A 22,377-nucleotide genomic window follows, 5' to 3' on the forward strand; every position below is an offset into this window, starting at 1 on the left:
GCCAAGGGCTTTACCAGTCATTAAAAAGCCTCTACCTAAGTAATAGGTCAGATGACCCTGACCTGTACCAGCCATTATTATCCCTCTACCATTCCATTGTCTTCAAAGAAACTGTCAACCATACAGTGTTCTGATATTACATAAGCCCATGTAAAATATGAGAGGCATGGGTAAGACGGTAAACAGGGTGTTCTACCATTGCCATTAGTGGTAGATTAAGCCAGTTAGAGGCATGGAAGGAAGGGTTTGCTGTGGTCATGGAAATGAGCAAACCTTTTACCATGGTCACTTTAAACCAGTTCTGGAAGCAGCTCCTTTCACCATGTGTTGATGACTGCCTGCCTAGGTGGGCACACGTTTTCCCAGGGAGCAGCTAAGATTTGCCTGTGGCAAAGTAGGCCTCTTTGAAGTTACATTCCTGGGTACAGCCCAGATGATAATCCTGCCAGAGTAACAGAACACCTCCCCACACCCAAAGACTTTGTTTCCGTTCTGGGAGCCATTTCACACCTTATCAAAAGGCTTAGGGGCCGATTAGGATGGCGGTTAATCCGCATCCCCTGGGCCGGCGGAAGCCACCGCCGGCCTGGAGGATGCGGATTAACCGCCGCAGCCACATACAACACCCACCGCCAGATTAGGATGGCGGTGGGATTGCGGTTGGACCAGCGGCGGACGGCAGGTCCGTCTGCCGCTGATCCGCGAGGTGGGGAGGGCTATTTGGTGACGGTGTCTGCAAGACACCGTCAGCCAAATTAGGATATTCAGGGAGACATGCTTTTCCGCGGCGGCTTTTCCGCCGTGGAAAAGCATGTGAACTTTGGCTTTTGGGGGCCCGTTGCAGGCCCCAGGGTGTCGGGGTGGGGGGTGCACATGGAGGGTACCTATGGTACCCCCCAACATTTACATGCACAAAGCAGCAGGCACTGCGCGGTGCCTTCCACTTTGTGCATGCAAATGTAATACATGGATTTTTAACATTGCGGCGGGTGCTGCTCGAAGCAGCACCCGTCGCAATGTTATAAATACAGGATGTGACCGCCAGGGTGGCGGTCACATCGTAATTTGCACGGAGGGACCGCCGCTGCCCCTGCGGACGGTCCCTCCACCTCTGGGGTGGCGGACGGACGCAGGTCCGTCAGCCATCCTAATCTGCCCCTTATTCAGGTCCTGGTGACATTTGGAAACTCATGTAAATTGGCTTCTAACAGCTTTAAGCAGGGAAAAGGTAACTTTCCGAAAGTACCATTGTCAAAATATGTATTACAAATCTGACTTTACCAATGAATTGGGCTTTTAATAAATATTTGAAAAGGTCCAATAATTAACTTGTAGCTGTTTACAAGGTGGAGATACCATTTTTAAGTTTAATATTGTATCCAAATGCTTTCCTGTAGAACCGCTAAGCCTGCTATAGTGAAACCAGCTTTGGGGCCTTGTCACTGTAGGGACATGGTTAAATGTAGACTTTTGCCTGTCTTTTTATGAAATATCATGCACCCTCCCTTATGGGCATTATATCTACTTAGGGGTGACATTAAAATTTAAAAGAGGGTATTTAGGCCTGTCAAAAGAGGTTGGTTTCATAGGTTTAATTTGAAGTTATGAAACTGCACAGGCAGGGCACAGTGGTAGGCCTCCAGTCATGTTTGAACTCTTAATGTAGTGGGTGGCATAATGGGTGCTGTAGTCCACTTGTGACATTTACCGCACATGCCCTGGGTACACTTTGTACCACATACTAGGGATGTATAGGGAAGTTAATTGTTCCAACTAAGAGTATAGTTTGTTTCAACATGTTGTAGGCACCAGAGCACATACACTGGGGCCTAGTTAGCAGAGTGCTACTGCAAAGAGTTAAAAAAAAGGCAACAGCATCAGACAAAATCTAGGGGTGATCTTTCAAAAAGAGTCATTTTCCTATAGTATTTAACCAAAACTAGGATAAAAAGATTTATATTTGGCATCAAGGTAAAATCACACTTAAGCAATATTGTGACTATTAGGGAAGTTATATCACTATTTAAAGCAGTTGTTACATTTAATTCATGAGGCAGTAAAAAATGATTTTCTCATGTCATGTTTGCAGTATTGTTGCAAGAACCATCTTTGCACTGTAGTAATAAATTGGCAAAGGCATATTTATTAGTACAGTTGATCTATATAACATATTTTTACTGCGGTGGCATAAATATATTTTTTACTACTATTAAGCATTTAATTTTTATAATTTTTGTAATTAATTTTATTTCTAGGTTTCATGTACCCTAAAGAACAGGTTGACCTTTGTTAGCCTTTTTACATCTCCAAAGGGTTCACACACAAAGACCTGATTCTGCAAAACTGAAAGAGATGACCAAAGAGCCCTTTCCTAGGGTCCACTGACCCAGGAGGAGGGTTTGTGAACCTCACACTCTCACTGGAAGGTTCATGGACCCTGGTCCAGTGTCTCCAAAGCCTATGGCAACATTTCATTTTTTATGTATATATTTTATAAGTAGAGGTTCCTTTGAGACCCTCAAGATCAATGAAGAAATGTACGGTTCATGGGGTCGAAATTTGAAAAAAGATTAGCAAATGGCGCATTTTAAATCACATTTTAATAACATTTAGTGAGAAGGCAAATATGTACATGTAGTCTTGAAATATTTTAACACAATGAAATTATACAGTGCAAATTGCAAATTATACAGTGTGACTTCTGTCCCTTTAAAGCGTGTGCTTGTCCAGTGTCTTTGCCTGTGTGCTGCAATGACTTCGGGAGAAAATGCTCTAACCAGGCACGAGGAAGCACCCACAGTAGCTGGCTGCAATCAGCCATATAGAAATATGTTCAGACAGGGCTTTAAATTGAATGAAAAAGTGGGTGTTTCTAAAAGAGGTGTGGATTAAATATGTAAACAAAATTTCTGTGATTCCCATATTGTGCCACCTGACTGGTATTTTGGTTTCTCTCTGAGATTTCTGTTATTGCATCCAGATATACAACACAGCAACTGACTGACATACCTCAAAACACTGCCAGGACTATTGGCTTTGTCAATGGTTGGTAGCTGTTTAAGATAATGTGTCACAACAATGACTTTGTTGTAAATAATTATTATAAAAAATTGTTCAATTCTGAAATTCGGAGACTGTGAATTAAATATTATTAAGGCCTGTGGATCGAATATTGGTCTTCAGTTTTGTGCACTTTGCGTAAAACAGCTGTGCCATTTTTTTCTACAGCTCATCCATCTTCATATTTTAAATCTCATCTCTTACCACTTCAGCAACCTCATTTTTCTCTCTCCTAAATGCACTTCCTTGGATCCCCTTCACTTAACCTCCCCCAAACATACACTGCACTCCCTCACATGGAAGCACTATATTTTCTCTTACTTTCAACTAGTCAATATTTTGACAACTGTCTATCCCCTTCACGCACATTAACACAGAAGTTCAATTGCAACTGGAATGCATGACCATTCCTCTGTGTGCTCTGCAGAGAGGCCAACCCACTGCCAGGTACTATGAGAAACTCACACTGCCTTCAGCTCAGCGCAGGAGCACAGTGAGAATCTCACACTGCCTTCAGCCTAAATGTAGGAACTCTCTTTTACTGCCAGTCATAAACACCCGGGCTGACGCAGTTTAAAGTTTGCACTATACAAGAGTAATAAGATGCACACAAAAATAGATACAGAAACGAAATTGCTGGCATGCATTACCTTAACATTTTTTACCTTCATTGTTAAGGAATCAAACTGTATTTTGGGCATTAATGTTAGGGGCATGAATATAGGGCCCTACAGGGACCCATTTTGAAATCTGTTTTAATGCCATATCACAGAGCGAGAGCCCCAGGATTACACAAACACAAACATCTAGCATGCTACAGCATCTGTCTTTAAAATCAAACATGTCCAGACTGGGAATAAAACATTCTACAACCATTGCGCCAATCAATCTAAATTAATCAGGACCTTAATAACCACCAACTAAAGTCATATTCTAAGCCTTCATACTCATAGAAGTTAATGGTTTATTATATTTTTTTTTATTCCAGGAATCAGGACACTCTATGCACATATTTCTCCCTTTGTGTTTGACTTCCTCTAAAGCTGAGGATATTTGGATCAACTTTGTCATAGAGCAAAAGCCCTCCATGAGTTTAGGATCAGCTTCGCTGGGGAACAAATACAGCAGCTCCACTTTTAAAGATGCTAGTGCCCTACATCCACAGTCTGGGGTGTCACAGTGGGAAAGGTCAGCATGACCAGGCATCTCAGACCAATATACCTAATACAAGTTTAGCATTAACACCATTACGGAGGACAAGACGCCAAATATCACTTACCGCACTTGGATCCAGTACTACTTTGTAATGAATGGGAAAGAGTGAGATATATGCCTGTGATTGACGGCTGGATTCATTCAGGGATGCAGCCCGCAATGCCCCAAACTGTGATGTTGGCAGTGTCACTGGTCTACAGTTGATATCACCTTAGACTCCTATGGTACTGAAGTGCTTTAGAAACATAAGCCCTGTGTTGTGTATCACACTGCAGAAAGTTGATTTACTGCCTGGCTCCCTGCTCCTTGTTCAGAGCGAGGTGGGGCACGCAGCCTGGGTTAAGTAGTATAGACTCTATACTACTTCTGGGATCCGATCTCTAAATACATCGATGTATTTATTAATTTAGCAGAAAAGATGTAGGAATTTCAGAGGGGCACAGTCCCAGCCCAAGATAAAGCTTCATATAGTGAGTGTCTGCAAAGTATTGTGAAAATCTGTAAAACAGCATCAAAGTTATTGGCTGATCACTGATGTGTTGGCCCTCCCTTTAACTTCCTTTCAGCCTGTCAAATTACATGCAGATTCATAAAAAAGCACCAAAGATGTTAGCACTGGAAAACCTTTCTTTGACCTCCCCTTTTTAAAAATCTTTTCCCCCTTAATGAGTTTGCACAAAATGTGCTGTGTCGACAGGAGACTAAACATAAAATATATCTTCCTAATTCCATATGGATTCATCAAATGATGCAGTAGTTATTAGCAAATTAACACTTTTTTAAACCCTCTTTTTAATTGTACCCCACTGACAAATGTGTGCCACATTTCTCGCAAATTAATTTAATGGTGCTAACTTTATAGGCAAATCAAAAACACTTTTCAACTATTAAGATTTCAGTAACTTCTTAAGCTTTTCAACTCATCCAGACACTTTTTTGTAATGCTAATTTCATGAAAAATACTACATACTTTTGCATTAAACGAAGCGAAGACATTTCCCTAAGTAAAGTTCTAGTTTCACGCCAAGTTTATATTATTTCTGTTCCGCTTCTTTCTATATCAGAGAGCAAATATTCCTATTGGAATTTTATTGGAGTTTAAAAGGAAAAATGCTGCTTTTTTTACTACTGTTTTATATTGTTCCCTTTCACAAATCTGCATGAAACTTGGCATGCTAAAATCAAGCGATATAAACTTTTAATTGGAATTTTACACCTGAAACTACTGGTTCTGCAACTTAAATATCGTTTTATTGCATCACTCACACCTCTAATGTTACTGTATTGATTTATTTGCTTGAGTATAATATATAGTATGGATATTACATACAATTAGGTGGTTTGAATGCGTGTTTGCAGCTCTATCTCCAAGGTAACCACAGTTTTTGGATTATTTGGGTTGCTCATGTTTTCTATCACAAGGAAGTAAAACATGCTTTTCCCAATGGCAATGCCGAACTAGCTGCTATGTAAATGTAAATGTATGTATACTTGTAAAGCGCACTATCACCTTTCAGGCATCCTGGCGCTGTATACCGCTGTGGAACCCTTCCTGGCTTTCCCTGTGAGATGCCCCCTACTGGGCACCCCCAAGGTGAAGCCAGGCTTCCCAGCGCTTTCGGGGCCGTTGTGGAGATTAAGTAAGCTATTGCCCAGAGTTGCAAAGTGGGACCCATGATTAGAGTAGGCACTGAGGCGAAAATTATCGAGTCCGTGGACATTGAGCCCAAGACACTGCCGCGCCGGGAATTGAACCCTGGTCCCGGGTCAGACCTCTGCATCAGGGTCTGCCGCTTCTAACCAGTGAGCCACACTTCTCCCCCTATGTTATAACCATAGCATGTATTAATATGCAAACCTTGACAGTCATTTTATAAAAGTGCAAATGAGCACCTTCATTATATGGGCCATTTAATAACTCCAAAAACGGGTAAAGTGCATTATCTCATGCGTCTGTAAACATAATTGGAGTAAGGTCCACAGAACTCATGGCGTCTCAGAAATATAATATGCATTGTATATTATAATATATCAGGAGGAGTTAACAGATCCAGAAACTCAACCCACTCATTTAGTGAGGGGTCTAGAGTGAACTCACTTTAATAAATACCAAAAGGGCCATGTAAATCACCTGTCACTCAGAAAGATCTACGCAAATCAATCTTCAGACTCCTAATTATAAAGTACATAAGGATGATGGGCTTCTATTAAAGCTTTATAAAAAGAAAACCAACACCGAAAATTATAAATTATCAAGATTTGTGTTCTAAAAATTAAAATACAGAATATCTGGGGACACTCTTACACCACTACTTCCTAAAAACAAATAAAGATTATAAACTCTAATTCTCTTATTGATCAATTTCCTTGAAGAAGCGTTGATGGAAATACAACCAATAATTTAACTTTATTTTTACTGCCGGTAGTGTCTTCATACCAACATTTGGGTTCTATACCAAATCATTTCATCTTGAAAAAAATACATTAGGAAGGTCACACCAATTTCTCACTGCTAACACTTCATCACAAAATCTAATAACATACACTGATGGCATCCATCTTTTTTAAATTGCCCCTGTCAAATCTAGTACCACTATTAAGAAGGCAGCAGAACAACTGCACAAACTCTACGAGTACCAGTTAAACAGCACCGCAACTCAATTTCTAGCATGTTGCATGAATTTGTACCTGAATACAAGCAGCACACAGTAGAATATCTGAGACGGAATATGCACTCTAATCTGTTGAGTATGAGCAATCTGCATTGACCCCCGCGTTTTACAAAAAAAATGAACAAACTGATAATCTGCATCTTTCTTCGATTATACATAAAACACTATTAAAAATTAATTTATTCGTATTTGTCTTTATTTTTGAGTGCCACCGTGTGCTATAATTCACTGCATTTAAACACTCAAAACTAATATAACATTGTTTTCTCCTCGAGCAGGAAGAATTCAGTGAGCAAACAAATGGATCAGAACGGCGCTACAAGAATCAGGGCTCTGGACAACATAGATTCCATATGTATTTCAAGTCAGTTACTTCTCTTCATGGGGAAATAAATGCCCAATCCATGAGCAAGGGTTGTAGTGGCTTCATTTTTCATTCTTTCACACGCTTTTTTTAAAGATAACTTAATTAGGAAAATCTTTATTTTTAATTGTAATCGCTCCACATTCATTAAGCAAGTACAAGTCAAGGTGAAATTAATCACCTTGCATATCATATGTCCATAATAAACCTAAGCAATATTTGGAATACCTTTCTTCTCTCTGATGTTTTTCCTCAAATAGTACTTAAATGCCATTGAAACCCATTTGATCCTGAGGTTGGACAACAACCCCATAGTGACCCAAGATCTTGGAAACATGTCATAGTAAATTGGATACATTCAAATATCACTACAGCAAGATGAAATGGTATTGAAGTACACCTGAAACCAGTATGTATCTATGTGTATGTATTTGGTATTCCTTTAGAGGTAATCAAAATGCGACCACGTGTCGCACAGGTTTAAAGACAAACATAAAGTCAGCAAGTGATAGGAGAGGTGGCTGGGTGGTGTACGAGTCATTTTGTGCTGATGATGGAGCTGGTGCTTTCTATACTTGGCTCAACAGAAGAACCCTTTGCAGGGAATATACTATTTTTCTTTTCCATGCAAGTATTGGAAAATTTGCCATCAGAGTGCTCGAAAATCATTACCTCCTATAAAGTTCTTCTCCACATAGTCAATGATCTGGTTGTAGTCGCTGATGATATTATCCTCATGGATGAGCACGGGCACCTCTTCACCGAGGTTAAGCCGCATAAACCAAGGCTCCTTGTGCTCTGATAGTGGCATGCTGACATCACGCTCATTGCAGGGGAGCCCCTTCTCTGAAATAACCAGACGGATCTGGAAAAAATCGTAGAAAGATCAGGTTTTTGTGAGCAGAATGAGAAAATGCTTAAAGAGCATACATTGGCACAGGCTTTTAAATGTACAGAAGTAGTTAGCCAAGGGAGAGAAGTGGAGAGGAGAGGAGAGGAGGAGGAGGTGGAGGTGGAGGAGGAGGAGGAGGCGGAGGCAGAATAGAGAGGAGAGGAGAGGAGAGGAGAGAGGAGAAGAGAAGAGAGGAGGAGGAGGAGAGAGAGAGAGAGAGAGAGAGAGAGAGAGAGAGAGAGAGAGACCACACGTTCCAAATGTGTCGATTTTAATTGAAGTTTCAAATAAACTGCACTTTCCCTTCACTTGCTAAAGGGGATGTTCATTTAATAGTTCTTCGCTATCAATTATCCCATTAAAAACGTTATGTCAAAATTAAGGTACCTGTACTATCCAATTTTCCTACTATGACACATTCCTTCAAATTCTCTAGAATTTAATAAAACTGATCTCACGATAAAACACATTACGCCTTAAAGAGATGTAAATGATTAGAAATACAATTACATCATAATTATTCTTTGATGACAGGTCCCAAACAGTACAGCGGAGTCAGAATGCCTGACGGTGCTTGCAGGGACATGTCCAACAATCAATGATAACTTGACAGTGGAATGCGCTCCGTTGCTGACAAATAGAACAGGAGCATTTCAGAACAGTAAGTAACTTAAATATTAACTGGGTGTCGATAAGATGACTGGTACAGAAATCTGCTGTTAATTCCTTTAAAAAATCTGAATGTAAGCCACAATGACGAAGTGATAAGCTACATTGAATTCTTATCAGTGTATTACAGTACAACAATGTGTAAAAGAATGAAATTAAATTAAACCTACATTTTTGTTGTAAATTGTTCGAATTAAAGGAAATGACGGGCGGGTAGTATGGATCGGCAAGTGGCAAGTGCTGATCCCCAAATGCAAATTCGACAAATTTTGCTCTAAATGCGCATTTGTCTTGAAAATTTTCCACAAAAGAGAAATCCAATGATTCTTGGGAAAAGCAAAGACCACTCATGACAAAAGAAACTGATCCGTAAGAAATCAATTTATTAGAAAAGCAATACATTATTAACAAAACCGAATCTACTTGTGAAAAATCATTTCTGGATAAAAAAGAAGTAATTTGCAAATTTAAAAGTGGAATAAACAACGCTCCACTTGGCAGTAGCAGATCAATATTCATTAACTTGTTTTTGAATCCCATTCACTGTACTAGGGGTATGACCATGTCTTGGGTCGTCAGCCCTTTACAGGAACACATCTCTGTCTCATTTTTGAAGAACATTATCTCTGATGAAAACTTGATGAAGACTGGAAATTTAAAACAATGGTTGGATGAAAATGGCTGACCGTCTCAACACTTTTTTCCTCAATTCCTTTTGCACTTCGTGCATTTTTCTTATCTATTTAATGGTTGCACTTTGCCTTTAATATCTGATTATATAATCTAATGTGATTGGTTGGCGCATAATAGAGTGTGGTACATCCACTGGGCTGAGCTGCACTTGACTCTCACGGAAAACTGACTTCAATCTCCTCAAAGACTGGATTTACCAATTGCACATCTTCTTTGGTCTAACGTGCTGACACTCGGTGACAGCGTCCTGCAGCAGCACATGGAAAAATATAGTTCTCCTTAAGTTGGCGGGAACGTTTTAATTTAGTATGGCATCTTTTGCAGCACGTGATTTGTGATGCCAGCACCATGAACCCAGTTCTGTAGGATGGTCAGTTGTGAACCAAATAAAAGACATCAAACAAATGTAATAATTCATTATGTACGAAGTGAGCATGACTAATACATCACTATTCAGTTATCTAGTAAGGTCAAGCAAGTTTTCTTTGTAGGTGTGACATCAGACAAAGCAATGCACACTGAGCAATCAAAAACAAGACGCATTATTCAAATCACTTACAACTATCAGGTGTTTATGCGATGGAGTTTTGAATCCATAAGGAATCTGTGTTGTGCCTCACACATTTGCCAGTGGCTCCATATCCTTAAAAGCTGTGACTGCACTTCCTTGATTTAACTATTAACTTTAGCACTTACTGCAGAGAATGGGAACAAGTCATGTTCTTTGTAATTGAACACTTTGGATCTAGTGATATTTAAACTGGATGGCGAGAGGGCCAGGAATCTGCTGACCTAGACTTACCTTTATCTTGGCCTCATTGCCTGACCTTGATTTCTAGCTACACAATAAAATTTAGGAGCAGATTTAAAGTTCCTGAATTCCTCCACCTTGACACTGCCCACAATAACTGCTGAAATTAATGGACTGTTAAAATATTAACTGCAAAGCCCTTTGATTTGCACTGATGTGTAATGCACAAACATGTACAAACATGTGAAGCACAGATCTGCGTAGATGTTTACAAAGTACTCCCGCGGAGTCCAAATCCATACCAAGTAGAATTTGCTATAATAAATGTATTTGCTTGATTCTTATACTTTTTCTCAGATACATTCAAGATAGATAAATCAGAAGGGATTTCTAGTAGATGTTTTTATCTCTTAGCAACCTGGGTTCTGTCAGCCTTCCAGCAAAGATTCTCTTGAGAGGATAGGAGTGAATTTTCAAGACGCCATCACCACGTTAGAGGTAAGTCAGCATTTCCAGGGCTCTCTTAGCATCATACCTTGGATATCAAATGAAGAATTCATATAGCAGGCACTCACAAATAAAAGCACTTTGATATACAAAAGATTTATTATTGCTGGTAGCAAAGCAGTACCCGATTAGAGCCAGCACATGCAGAAAACATTTTTTAATACTCAATATATTATAAATTAAGTGTATGTAGACAAATATCTGGAAGTTTTTGCCCAAGAATCTTAGCAAAGCACGTGATCATCACACATTTAAGTTGAAAAGTCAACATATTAAAATAGTGACAATTATGAAAAAATAAGAAAGCGCTCAAGAATGTTTTTGGCCCTGAAAATTTGAAGCTGGAAAAGTATTTAATCCAAAAGAACAGGCAAAATAAGGATTTCAGAGCAAGTCACGCCGACTATGTTGGCAGACCTCCAAAAAAAGAAGTTAACATGCACTGATACTATGAACCGCATTAGGAGGGATGTTTGAGGTTTGACAACCCCCCAATAGATACATTGTTGACGTGGTAGTTGGGTCTGGGGGCCGTGAGTCAAGTCTGCTATGTCTGTGTCTGTTTTTCTTGCCATCCTGATTTCACTACGATGTAAGATATTTTAACTTGTGATTTGTTTTGGTTCATATACCTAGGCCCAGATTTACACAGAATTAGCATTTTGGTTGCATCACTTTTTTGATGCAGTCCCAACACAAAATTCTTTATTGGTATTAACAAAGCCAAAATTCCAATTTGCCTGGCTTTTTAACACAAAGCAATGCAATGCAGCACACTGTGCTTCCTTGTGTTACTTCGCATCAGGTTCCATGAGTGGCTAGGGGTGAATCCAGTGCATCCACTTATGGATTCTGACTTGGAACCATATTTACATAGGACTGGACTTACAAAGATTTTGGGTCTGTGTTGCATCACTTTTTTGACATTTACAAAGTCATGCAAATGTCAATTTACATGGCTTTGTAAGAAAAAGTAACACAATGCAGAGCATTGTGCTGACATGCATTATTTTACGTCAGGTAGGTGTTACATGGGTGGTGCGTGGGCCTTCCTATGTATCCACCCAAGGATCCTGATGCAAACCCATAGCTACATAAAATTGTTGACAAGGGTTGGTGCCAAAATGGTGTACCATCCTGAGGCAGGCATAACAAGGTGAAATACTTTTATTTCTTCTCTTATTTCCTCCTTGCCCATGTGCTGTATTTTGCAGCATACATACAAAGAGAATAAGCCTCCAAGGATAGTTTTTGTGCAGTAAGTTGCTGATTCCTGCACAAAAACTATCCTGACCATAATGCAAACACCCTTGCACTATAACACTAGGGTGTTTGCGTTTGCACTAGGCAGCCCAAAGAGTGCAAGTGCTGGGGAAAGCAGAATTGTATAATTTATTTGAAGAGATGGGGCAGTCTGCTCTCCTCAGGTGACAAAACGCAGTGCCACAACTTTACTTCTCTGTAAATAATGCATTAATAGCTGGTTTTAAAAAAGTAACAAATCGACACCCTTAGAAGTACTCCTTGAATGGATGCAAATGTAATACATGTTAGAATTCACAAATATTCTCAGTAGTAGGCTTGAAAATGAACACCAGTCCAAGGTTTCCGGGTACAATACTGGCAATTAAACACCCAAAAGGTGATGGGATGAATGCTTGCATATAGTTTAACCACTGGTAATCCCTTGGGGTAGAAATCCAAACTACTAAAAAAAAACCTAATGGCCCCACACCAATTTTCTCCCATGGTGTGGAGGTTATTATTCTATTTTCACTGTTCCTCATCGCCAGGATATACCTGGTGGTGATGGTCAGTTAAAAAAGCCATCTGACCTTATACTCTAATGAAGGCGGTCAGTTGAATGGTTTATTCTTGATGGCACTGACTCCGACGAGTCACCAATGGAAGTTTGACCCTGACAGAGTAAAGCTTACTCTTTCAGGGTAAAAGGTGCAGTCCACCCAGCTCAAAATTGGCCAGGCGAACCTTTAGTTTGGGAGACAGGACACTCAATCACAGTTGCAATATAGTATCTGACTGCCAACCTCTAAATCGGCCCCAAAAGCCTACTGAATGTAAATCAGTACTGACCCCACTCCTCATGGCAACACTCCAAACTGTATCTTTGTCACCTCACACATTCATCCTGTGGCCCACTGCTTTTTTTTAGATGGGACAGTTGAGATTCACAACCCCTGAAACTCACTGACCAAGCTACACCCCTGCACCTCTAAAACGCTAAGTGATGAAGCACCCCCATCTATGTTACACTGTTGCACTTACCTCTGTGCTCTGCTCAGTTTACCAACTTCTGCTTTCCTTCTGCACATCATCATGTGCTTATTTACTGCACAGCTTCTGTACTCTCAAACTGGACATCATCCTGTGCCCTGAATGAAATGGGCTTTGTGTGTCTGGCTGCCTGTGTGCATGCCTGCCTGTGTATCTGCTCTGCTGTGTCCATAGATGCCTGAATGTTAGTTGCCCTGGGTATTTGGTTGGCTGCATTTCTATATATCAGCTTGGATGTGAATGGGTTCTCGTAAGCATGTTGGGCTGGGCACTTGTATGTGTGTTCCATGTATGCAAGTGTGCTCAAATATTATGTGCCTTACTACATGTACTATAAAGATGACAACTCTATTAGTTTTGTCAGTGCTTGATGCCCATTCTTCCCACTCTTGGATTTTTTAAGAGGTCCTGTCCTCCACATATTAAAGATGATTTTATTTGATTTTTGTATGCTATCTTTGTCTCCTGCACCCGGTAGTTATATTCGAAAGTCTGTTCCAATTTTAGTAGCTATGAATCATGTACAGTTAAATGCATTAAGTGAATCCAAAAGTTCGCAGCAGTTGGGTGGATGTGTAGAATTCCATAATCAACTAGGTCTTGCTACTTATACACTGTACATAGATCTTCAACATTTTTCCAAGAAAACGAGCAAGCTGCACTTCATGACACTATTGTCTCTTGGGTACATTGATTAAGACTGAAAGTAAGAGCACAAAAACATTCAATGATGTATTTAGCCGTATCTCAGGGTCACACAAATAGCACTGACACAATCAGAAAAAGCCTCATGGTATTGAATTACAATTTCTTTTTAAATAGTGGGACCATTTTTTCAGTTCTGAATGATCTCGGCTAGCATAAGGAACCTACTTCTAATCCAGTTACTGAAGCAATGGCAAACTATCTTTAAAATGTATGCCTAGAACAAATGGTATTAGCCCGAGGTATTGAGTGGTTCACAATCTGAATGTTGTTTTTAAGAATCTCAACTTACTATAGTCTATATCCCCTCTCTCCCTTCTATGGTCTGATCTTTTCAAAGTCCCTTTTCCTATATCAGGGATGCAGCAGGGTAGGACCAAAAACCTACCTCTTAAAACAGTGGCACTCTTTAGCTAAAATTAGGCAGGATTTGATTAAGTCCTTGCACATCTCTCCCCACGATTTACCACCAACCTAGAGGAGGCAGTAGTAATTGTCCATTCTCAGCTCTCAACCAAATTGCACCATTGAAGATGACCAGTCCTTGAAAGAGGACACACACAGCCCCATGAAGAGCGTTCTACTCTCAAGAAATTAGATTAGGTCTGGAGATCTTCCTACTGCCCATCGACCAAGGAAAACTATAGGATCAGTAAATTGTTTGGTCAACTAGAGCCTCCTATTTTACAAATACAATTGAATCAGAGAAAAATTCCACTATAGAGGTCTTTTCTATAGTCAATAGTCCTGTAAATCCAGGCATTGGTAAAAGTCATATAATCCTCAGGATCTAAATGATAGTATGGCCATTTTATTCCCCAAAAAAGTTTCACAAAATCCTGCCAAATTTCTCTCTATCTAATACCACAGAATATTTTGACACTTCTTACTTGAGCAAAGAGATATGGAACCCAATGTATCTAATTTCAAACAAACATCCACTAATGAGACAAAAGACCTCTGTACATCCATCAAGTCGGGCTCTCCCTTCAACCTCTACTCTCCATCTCTCATAATGTTCATAGGGAACTATTTTGCAGATCCACTGACAAAACTGTTCAATTTATCCTTAACCCTGAGCACAGGATCTTTAATTTGGAAACATGCCTCAATTGTATTATTCCTAAAAAACACCGCAGACGAAAACGTCCTGGCCAATCACACATCAATCTCAATTCTACCTTTTCTAGCAAAGCAAAACTCATAGAGGAACATGTTAACACTCACCTTACTAGTTATTTGGAGAACAATAATTTGCTGCACAGTACTTAATCAGGTTTTAGGCCACACTTCAGTACGGAGACTGTACTCCAGGCCTTGGGAGATGATCTGGGATTTATATTAGATCAAGGAGGAGCAGAAGCGCTGACCCTCCTTCATCTCTCTACAGCTTTTGAAAAGTCTCACACAGCATAAGGCTTCAATAGTTGGCCGACACGGGAAAAAGCAATTCAGGATTCAATTAGCTTCTTAGGAGGCTGGGCACAGTGTATACAAACATATAAATCATCTATTTTCACGTCTATATGTGTAGTGCCAAAGGCCTTTTCCTTGAGCCCTACTTTATTTAATATCTAAGTCGCTCAGCTCTCACAGGAAAGCATCTCTTGCTACATGTTGGCATGGCCAAATGGTTGCAAAATAATTCCCTCAAACTAATCTCAGAAAAAACAGAGATACTAATATTTGGTGCACTGCCTTCCATCTAGTCCTCAGCCTGGTCGCTGACTGATCTTGGAGAGACCCTGAATCCCACTACATGTACTTTAAACCTTAGAATTCTCTTCGGTGACCATCTATCCTTTACAATGCAAATCCTTAAAATAGCTTTCTTATACTTTGTAACAAGACACACTCTTTTCAAAATTCTCCCTTACATCCCACTCTCATCCAACTGTAATTCAGGCTCTCATTATGTCTGCCACGATTATAGTAATTCACTCTATTTAGGACTACCTGAATACCTCACGAATACATTAAGGGTAGTAAATGATGCTCTGACAGATTGTACTGAATATTCGAAGGCAAGAATAAGTGTGTAAACTTCTTAAATCCCTATACTGGCTCCCTATCTGGTAATGCTGCACATTGAAAGCTGTATGTGTAGTTCATAGACTATCCCATAATCAAGGTTCTTCTTACCTCAGGAACAGGCTAACTTCTTACCTTCCAAATTGTCCTCTAAGTTCAGATTCCTCGCAACTCTTCCAGGTCCAACACACAGTATCAAACGGGCCCGAATGGGTGGCTGACTATTTTTATTTTTCATTGCCAAGCATTGGAATGCCATGTCAAGTTCAAAAAGTATTGTAGCTTCCCTTTGCAGGTTTAAAAACTCCCCAAAACTTGGTTGTTTAATGCTAAATTACATCCACAACAGCTTTCCTCTCTCTGAATGTTACAGATACTTAGAACCAGGATGCTTAGTTTTTGGGTAACAGGGCAGTCAAGAAATACCCTCCATTAATTAATTCACATACAAACAAGAAGCCCAACCTAACTTGATGTACACATCATAATTTAACAACATTTCTGTTTTAAGAATATTGCTAATGTAATGTCCAAATTTATACATGAACTTTGATGTAATTTATCAAATTTAAAATAAAGCAACAGATAATTCATAAAGATATGTACAAAATGAGAAAATCAAATGAATTGCCCAAAAAACTCAGAAATGCACAATATCTTTAAAAATGATGCAACTTTGGAAATAGTCTAAAAATGTTGCACCAATATTAGCTGAATTACATTAGCATCTTCATAGGCATAAATGTGGAAATCAGCGAGGACCCCTCCAAAGCCTAAATCAGCTTTTGAAGCGGCAACACCGATGCAGCCAAATAGATGAGAGACAGCTGCCTCTACCTAAACTCTGACAAAACAGAAGTACCGATCTTCAAAAAAGACACCTCTGCCTGGGACGACAACTGGTAGCAAACAGAACTTGGACCAACACCTACACCAACAGACCATGCACACAACTTTGTCATCATCCTCGACAGCCAACTAACCATGAAACTGCAAGTAAACAGAGTTGCCTCCTCCCGCTTCCATACCCTGCCCATGCTCTACCGAATCTTCAGATGGATCCCAATCAACACCAGAAAGACCGTCACACAAGCCTTCATCATTAGCCGCCTCGTCTATGGCAACGCTCTCTATGGTAGAACTTCCCCCCAGCTCCTCAAAAGTCCCAAGACCATACAGAACATTGCAGTTAGACTTCTCTTGGACTTCCCCAAATGGAGCCACATGACACATCACCTCAGAAACCTCCACTGGCTAGCCATCCGGAAGAGAGGACAATTTAGGATCCTCACACATGCATACAAGGCTCCACACAACCAAGGACTTTCCTACATCAACCAATGGCTGAACTTCTACCTACCTACAAGACACCTGCGCTCTGCCTTACTTGCCCTTGGACACCACAGCATTCATCGCAGCCACAGCGGGGGCCGTGCCTTCTCCTATAGCACCTCCAAGACCTGGAACAACCTGCCCCTCTACCTCCGAACAGTACAGTTGCTGGCAGACTTCAGAAAGCTACTCTTTGATGGAGACGCGGCAACCTCAGCACCTAGGGGTGACAGTGCTGCACTATACAAATACAGATTGATTGATTAATTGAAGGCGAAGATTTCTATACAATATTTTGCTTATGGAATAGCAGTAAAAATGTATCTGCAAACCTTCTAATAGTTAGTGAACAGCAAATTACAAAAGACTATAGCAAATGTGAGGTGACTTCTGCAAGTATAATTATCAAGTACAAATTATTATTTACATAAGGATAATAATTAAAACGAGCAACATACGATATAAGTACAGGGTAAAAACAATTAAATCAATAAGTCGCACCATCCCGTTGAAACACTTAGATCAATACTATTAAGTTTGAAGTGGGGATCCAGGGTGCCATGGAGATCACCCAGTGATATAGTCCACCCTGTAGTTCAAAAAGAAAAAGAATAACACACTGAGGTGAGGCATATGCACCTCCTATCTGACCCAAACTCTCGGAAAAGTACATGGGAGCATCCTCAGGACAGAGTATCCAATTTTATATTTATGTAGACCCTTGTCAAATACATATACCTACAATAAAGTAATTACAATAAACAAGTAGGCTAAAAACTCTTGAATGTAAAAGATAATGACGTACACCACTGGAGACACCAAGATGTGGATCAAAAGCACTCAATACAGAAAGAGACCAAATCAGTGCAAAACATTCACGCAAAAGCACCAAAAAGAAGAGCCAATGGTAAATCTGATAACCGATTGCCAAAGAAAGAAGCTAAACAATCAATAAATTGCTCATAACGAGTATCCAAAAAAGGAGTGGTGAAGTGAGTCCAAAGCAGGGCTCTGGATCCCACCAATGTTGCTCAGAGTGCGTGAATTAAGTTTTCCTACAGAGAAATCGGTAGGACACATTTAACGCCAAACAAAGTGATCCAAAGAAGGAACCACTATCAAATGCCCAAAGGGAGCCAAGAGAAAAAATACTCACATTAGATATTAAACCAACCCAAAATTAACTAAATAATTGAAGCAAAAGTCACCAAAGAGTCAAGGCACAAATGAATATCTAGAGAAACCGGAAAAATAACTCAGGTGGGTAATGCTTATCAACATCAGAATGCCACTCCTCCATATCACAGGGACATGACGAGAGGTACAAGCATCACATGGCTTAGCCCGATGTCCTGCATGTGTGGGGAAAATGACTCGATATGCGCATGCCGATGGAGCTCCATGTTGAGCATAAAACTCTTAATTATTGGTGGACTTATTGAAGCAATTATAACCAAAGAACACCGACTACAATATAAAAGCATGTAAATAGAACAAGAGTTTTAAACATAGTGCTACATGAACTCGGGTACTACAATCAGCTTGAAACTCAACACATCTAGCAGCCATATTGGAGTGGTTATAACCAAATGGCAACACCTGCAATCTAAGAACACGTAAATAAAGCAAAACATATTGCACCTCGTGCAATATGCACTCAGAAGGACAAACATATTGTGCCTACTCAGTAAAATGTGACAATCAGTAAGTGAATGCCAATCAGGCGCTGTGATCAGCAAGAATCACAACATATTTTAGCTGCCATATTGCACCAGAATAGCCTGTTGAGTACAACCGCATCAAAGAACAGCTGAAATCAGACATTGTACTACAGAAACGAGGCACAATTCAACTAGAACCACATTTTCCAAAACATCAGGCCGGTCACATGGACACACATTAATAGAACAGGAGCAATTAGTGTAACACAGCAATGCAAAAATGCATAGAAGAAGGGGGTCACATAAAAAGGGGGTCATTTAGACATAAGAGGCAAACAGAGAGAACTGTACCAGTAAGTAGCACAACCCGGGCAAGCCCCCTTCATAGATACTTCAAGGAGGTAACATAGCTAAAGGTTGCTATTCAATTTGTTGATTCAAGTCCTTAGAAACAGAGTCAAAGTGCCAAATCCATCTATTTTATTTTTGTATGAGTACATTATCCACATCCTCTTCTCATATCAGTGGCATTATGGTGTAATATCTGATAGTGGTCCACCCAAGTTGCACTCTGTACATCACAATGGATCCTTGATTGGTATTGAAGCATTCGGCGCCTAACCTCTTGGGTTGTTTTTCCAATGTATTTTAAACTGCAAGGGCATTCAATACTGTATATCACATTTTTTGACGTACAATTGGGGTGATAATTAAATATCCAATCTTTACCATTGACACAGCAACTTTTGGTAGTAGAACTAAAATTACATGCAGTACAGCTGCCACATTTATAATGACCTACTACTGGGAACAAGCCCCTTAGCTATGTTAGAGTTGTTTTTTTCGGGGTCCTTATAGGCTTTGCCCATGTGTTTGTAGGCAAACAACATTTCTCTAATGAGAAATTGGATGACTCAAGTAAATGCCAATTCTTTAAGATGTTTTTTTCATCTTATTATTTTCTGTACCAAATGTGGTAACACACACAAACCTAGGATTAGTGGTATTTCTTTTTTTTTTGTTTAGCAGTCCTTCTCTGTTGTTGCACCACTCCCTTTACAAGAACTGTCTAACTAGTCTAGGTGAATAGCCTCTTGCATTTACTTTTAAAGATAATATTTTAGCTTCTGCAAAATAGTTCTCTTTTTTAGTGCAGTTGTGTATCATTCTTAAAAATTGGCCAAATGGCAGGTTGTCCCTCATGTTTCTAGAGTGATGGCTATCATATTTCAATATTGTGCTCCTTACAGTGGATTTTGCATATAGGCTTACAGCAAGGGAATAATAGTCTGTTTTAATCAGTAATATGAAAGTCACTGTGATCTATTGAACATTTCAAATGCATGCTTTGATTATTGAGCCAATTGTGAAATGATATGAGTTCTGGGAGGGAATCGCACCATATAACAAAGATGTTGTCAATGAATCATAAACATTTCCAAATATGGGATACGAAAGGGTTAGTATCTGAATAGATTGTTTGTTCCTCAAAGTGTGACACATACAAATTGGCTTTGTATGGTCAAAAACTGCTCAGAAAGCCACTCCTTTAAATTGAGGAAAGCCATTCGTGAAAATAAAGTAATTTTGGCTTAATTCAATGGAGGCACAGTCAACAATTAATTATGACCGCACTTTGTGTGGTTGATTATGAGCTTCCAAAACAGTGTGGATGGCATCTACAGCATCTTGCTGTGAACTGTCTGTATAGAGACTTTCTATATCCATAGTAACCAGTAACTCTTCTGTGGAATCAAACTTTTCAGACTCAAGTTGGTTAATGACTGCTCTGCTATCTTAAGTATATGATTTGGTTAGGGGAAAAATGGCTTTAGAAAACATTCAACATACTCAATTAACCCCTTCCCTGCTGATGACGAGCTGAGCTCGTCATCAGCCACGGGTGGCGTGTGCTGATGACGAGCTGAGCTCGTCATGTAACGCAGCTTTTTTTAAAAAGCAGCACAGCGCAAAAATCGCCGCAGCAGCGATGCGGTTAAGGGTTGTAATAGAGTTACAACCAGACACAACTGAACAGCCAGGAGGCTTCTCATTACTCTTTAGTAACATATAAATCATATAAAGTTCTGGGATAGAGAAGTCAGTTTTATTAAAATAAACAAACTGTTTTGCACTAAGCCAAGATTTGTTCAAACCTTATGTAGTGAGTTTGTGGATCTTCTCATGGATACATATAATAGCGTCACTTTAGAGTCTTTTAGCTACAAGTCTGTTCCACTAGCCTAAAAAGTCAAAGTGCAACCTCACAAACACACTCAGCGCTTTCCTAATTGGGCACAAAATGGAGCTCTTTCTAATGTGCAAATGGTAACGGTTTTAGTTTGAGTGCTTTCGCTAGTCACTGGAAGTGGATTGAGAGTCAGAGACTAGTAAATAACCCCATCCTTGTCAGTTGCGCGTTTGACTGCTTATAAGAAGAGTCAGACAGATGGGTGAGCGAAATAGAGACAATCACTCTGTCTGAGGAAGTATACAAAGTTTGCAGAATCAAATCACGTAAACATAACTCCCAACAGGGGAGCAGGGCCAACAAACCTCTCTTTGTGATTCTCACATGTCTGGTGACAACTGAACTGTCAAACCAGACCATAAAGAGGGAATTCATACAATGTATACAGCGATTGCTGATCCTTCTATAGCATCTGCCAAGTATTGCCAGAGTCAACTGTGCAGGTATGGGGCAAAATCCCCATGCTCTTTACTAAAGTTTCTCTACATGCTACAGAATGACAAGTGATATCTAAAACAGCCTGTGATGATGCCACTTAAGAGCTCATTGGCCAGGCATCGAACTTACCCTCAAACTTAGATATCTCACTCTGATGCCACCATTATGGGAGCTACCAAATGACCAATGGGTTTTGGTTGGTTGGCAAATCAACATGTGCTGTGGGGTTCCTTTTTAAAGTGGAAGACAAGGGAGTGTAGATAGGAGATACACCACGTTAGATCTGTCAGCCTTAGGGTGGTCTTCCCCCAGACCCCAAGATTTTGGCTGACCTTTAAATTCTGTGCCCTTTACTACTGCTAACAATTGCTAAAGTGCTTCTGCTGTCTCCTCTAAACAGTTTATGATTGGCTTACAACCAAATGGCATATTTAATTTAGTTTTTCGTCCTCGTAAAATGGAGCTAAATGTGCAGAACTTAAATTAAATGCTACAAATGGGCCTGCATCACTGATTGAGCCACCCACTTAAGTAGAACTTTAAACATGGCTCAGGCCTGTTACTGCAGCCTGGGTCCCTCCAATGGCTAGTATGGCGTGACACGACAACTCAGCAGAGCTAACATCCGGATGAAATTTCAAGATATCAAAATAATCATTCCATTAAACCTGATGTGTTGCCCAAGTCAAATTTAATTTTACCTTCTTTACAAATAGCAACTTTAGAAGGTCACCACTTCATTGACCAAGTTTTCCATTAGCAATTTGCTGTTGTTAACAGCTGTTGCACTTGAGACAGCCTGCTGCCCTCCCGAGGTAGAGGAGAGCTGAACTCTCAGGAA

General features: G+C 40.0%; 1 protein-coding gene across 1 annotated transcript in view; it reads right to left on the minus strand.

The window, feature by feature from the left end:
• GDAP1L1 (ganglioside induced differentiation associated protein 1 like 1) overlaps nt 1–22,377 on the minus strand; it is a 425,118-nt gene that overhangs the window by 279,485 nt on the left and 123,256 nt on the right. Inside the window, exon 2 of the mRNA XM_086932567.1 lies at nt 7,984–8,176. Within this exon, the coding sequence (XP_086788693.1) occupies nt 7,984–8,176 (193 nt within the window). The remainder of the gene's footprint in view (nt 1–7,983; nt 8,177–22,377) is intronic.

The sequence above is a fragment of the Lissotriton vulgaris genome, chromosome 7 (assembly GCF_964263255.1).
Source record: "Lissotriton vulgaris chromosome 7, aLisVul1.2, whole genome shotgun sequence".
NCBI classification, from domain to species: Eukaryota; Metazoa; Chordata; class Amphibia; order Caudata; family Salamandridae; genus Lissotriton; species Lissotriton vulgaris.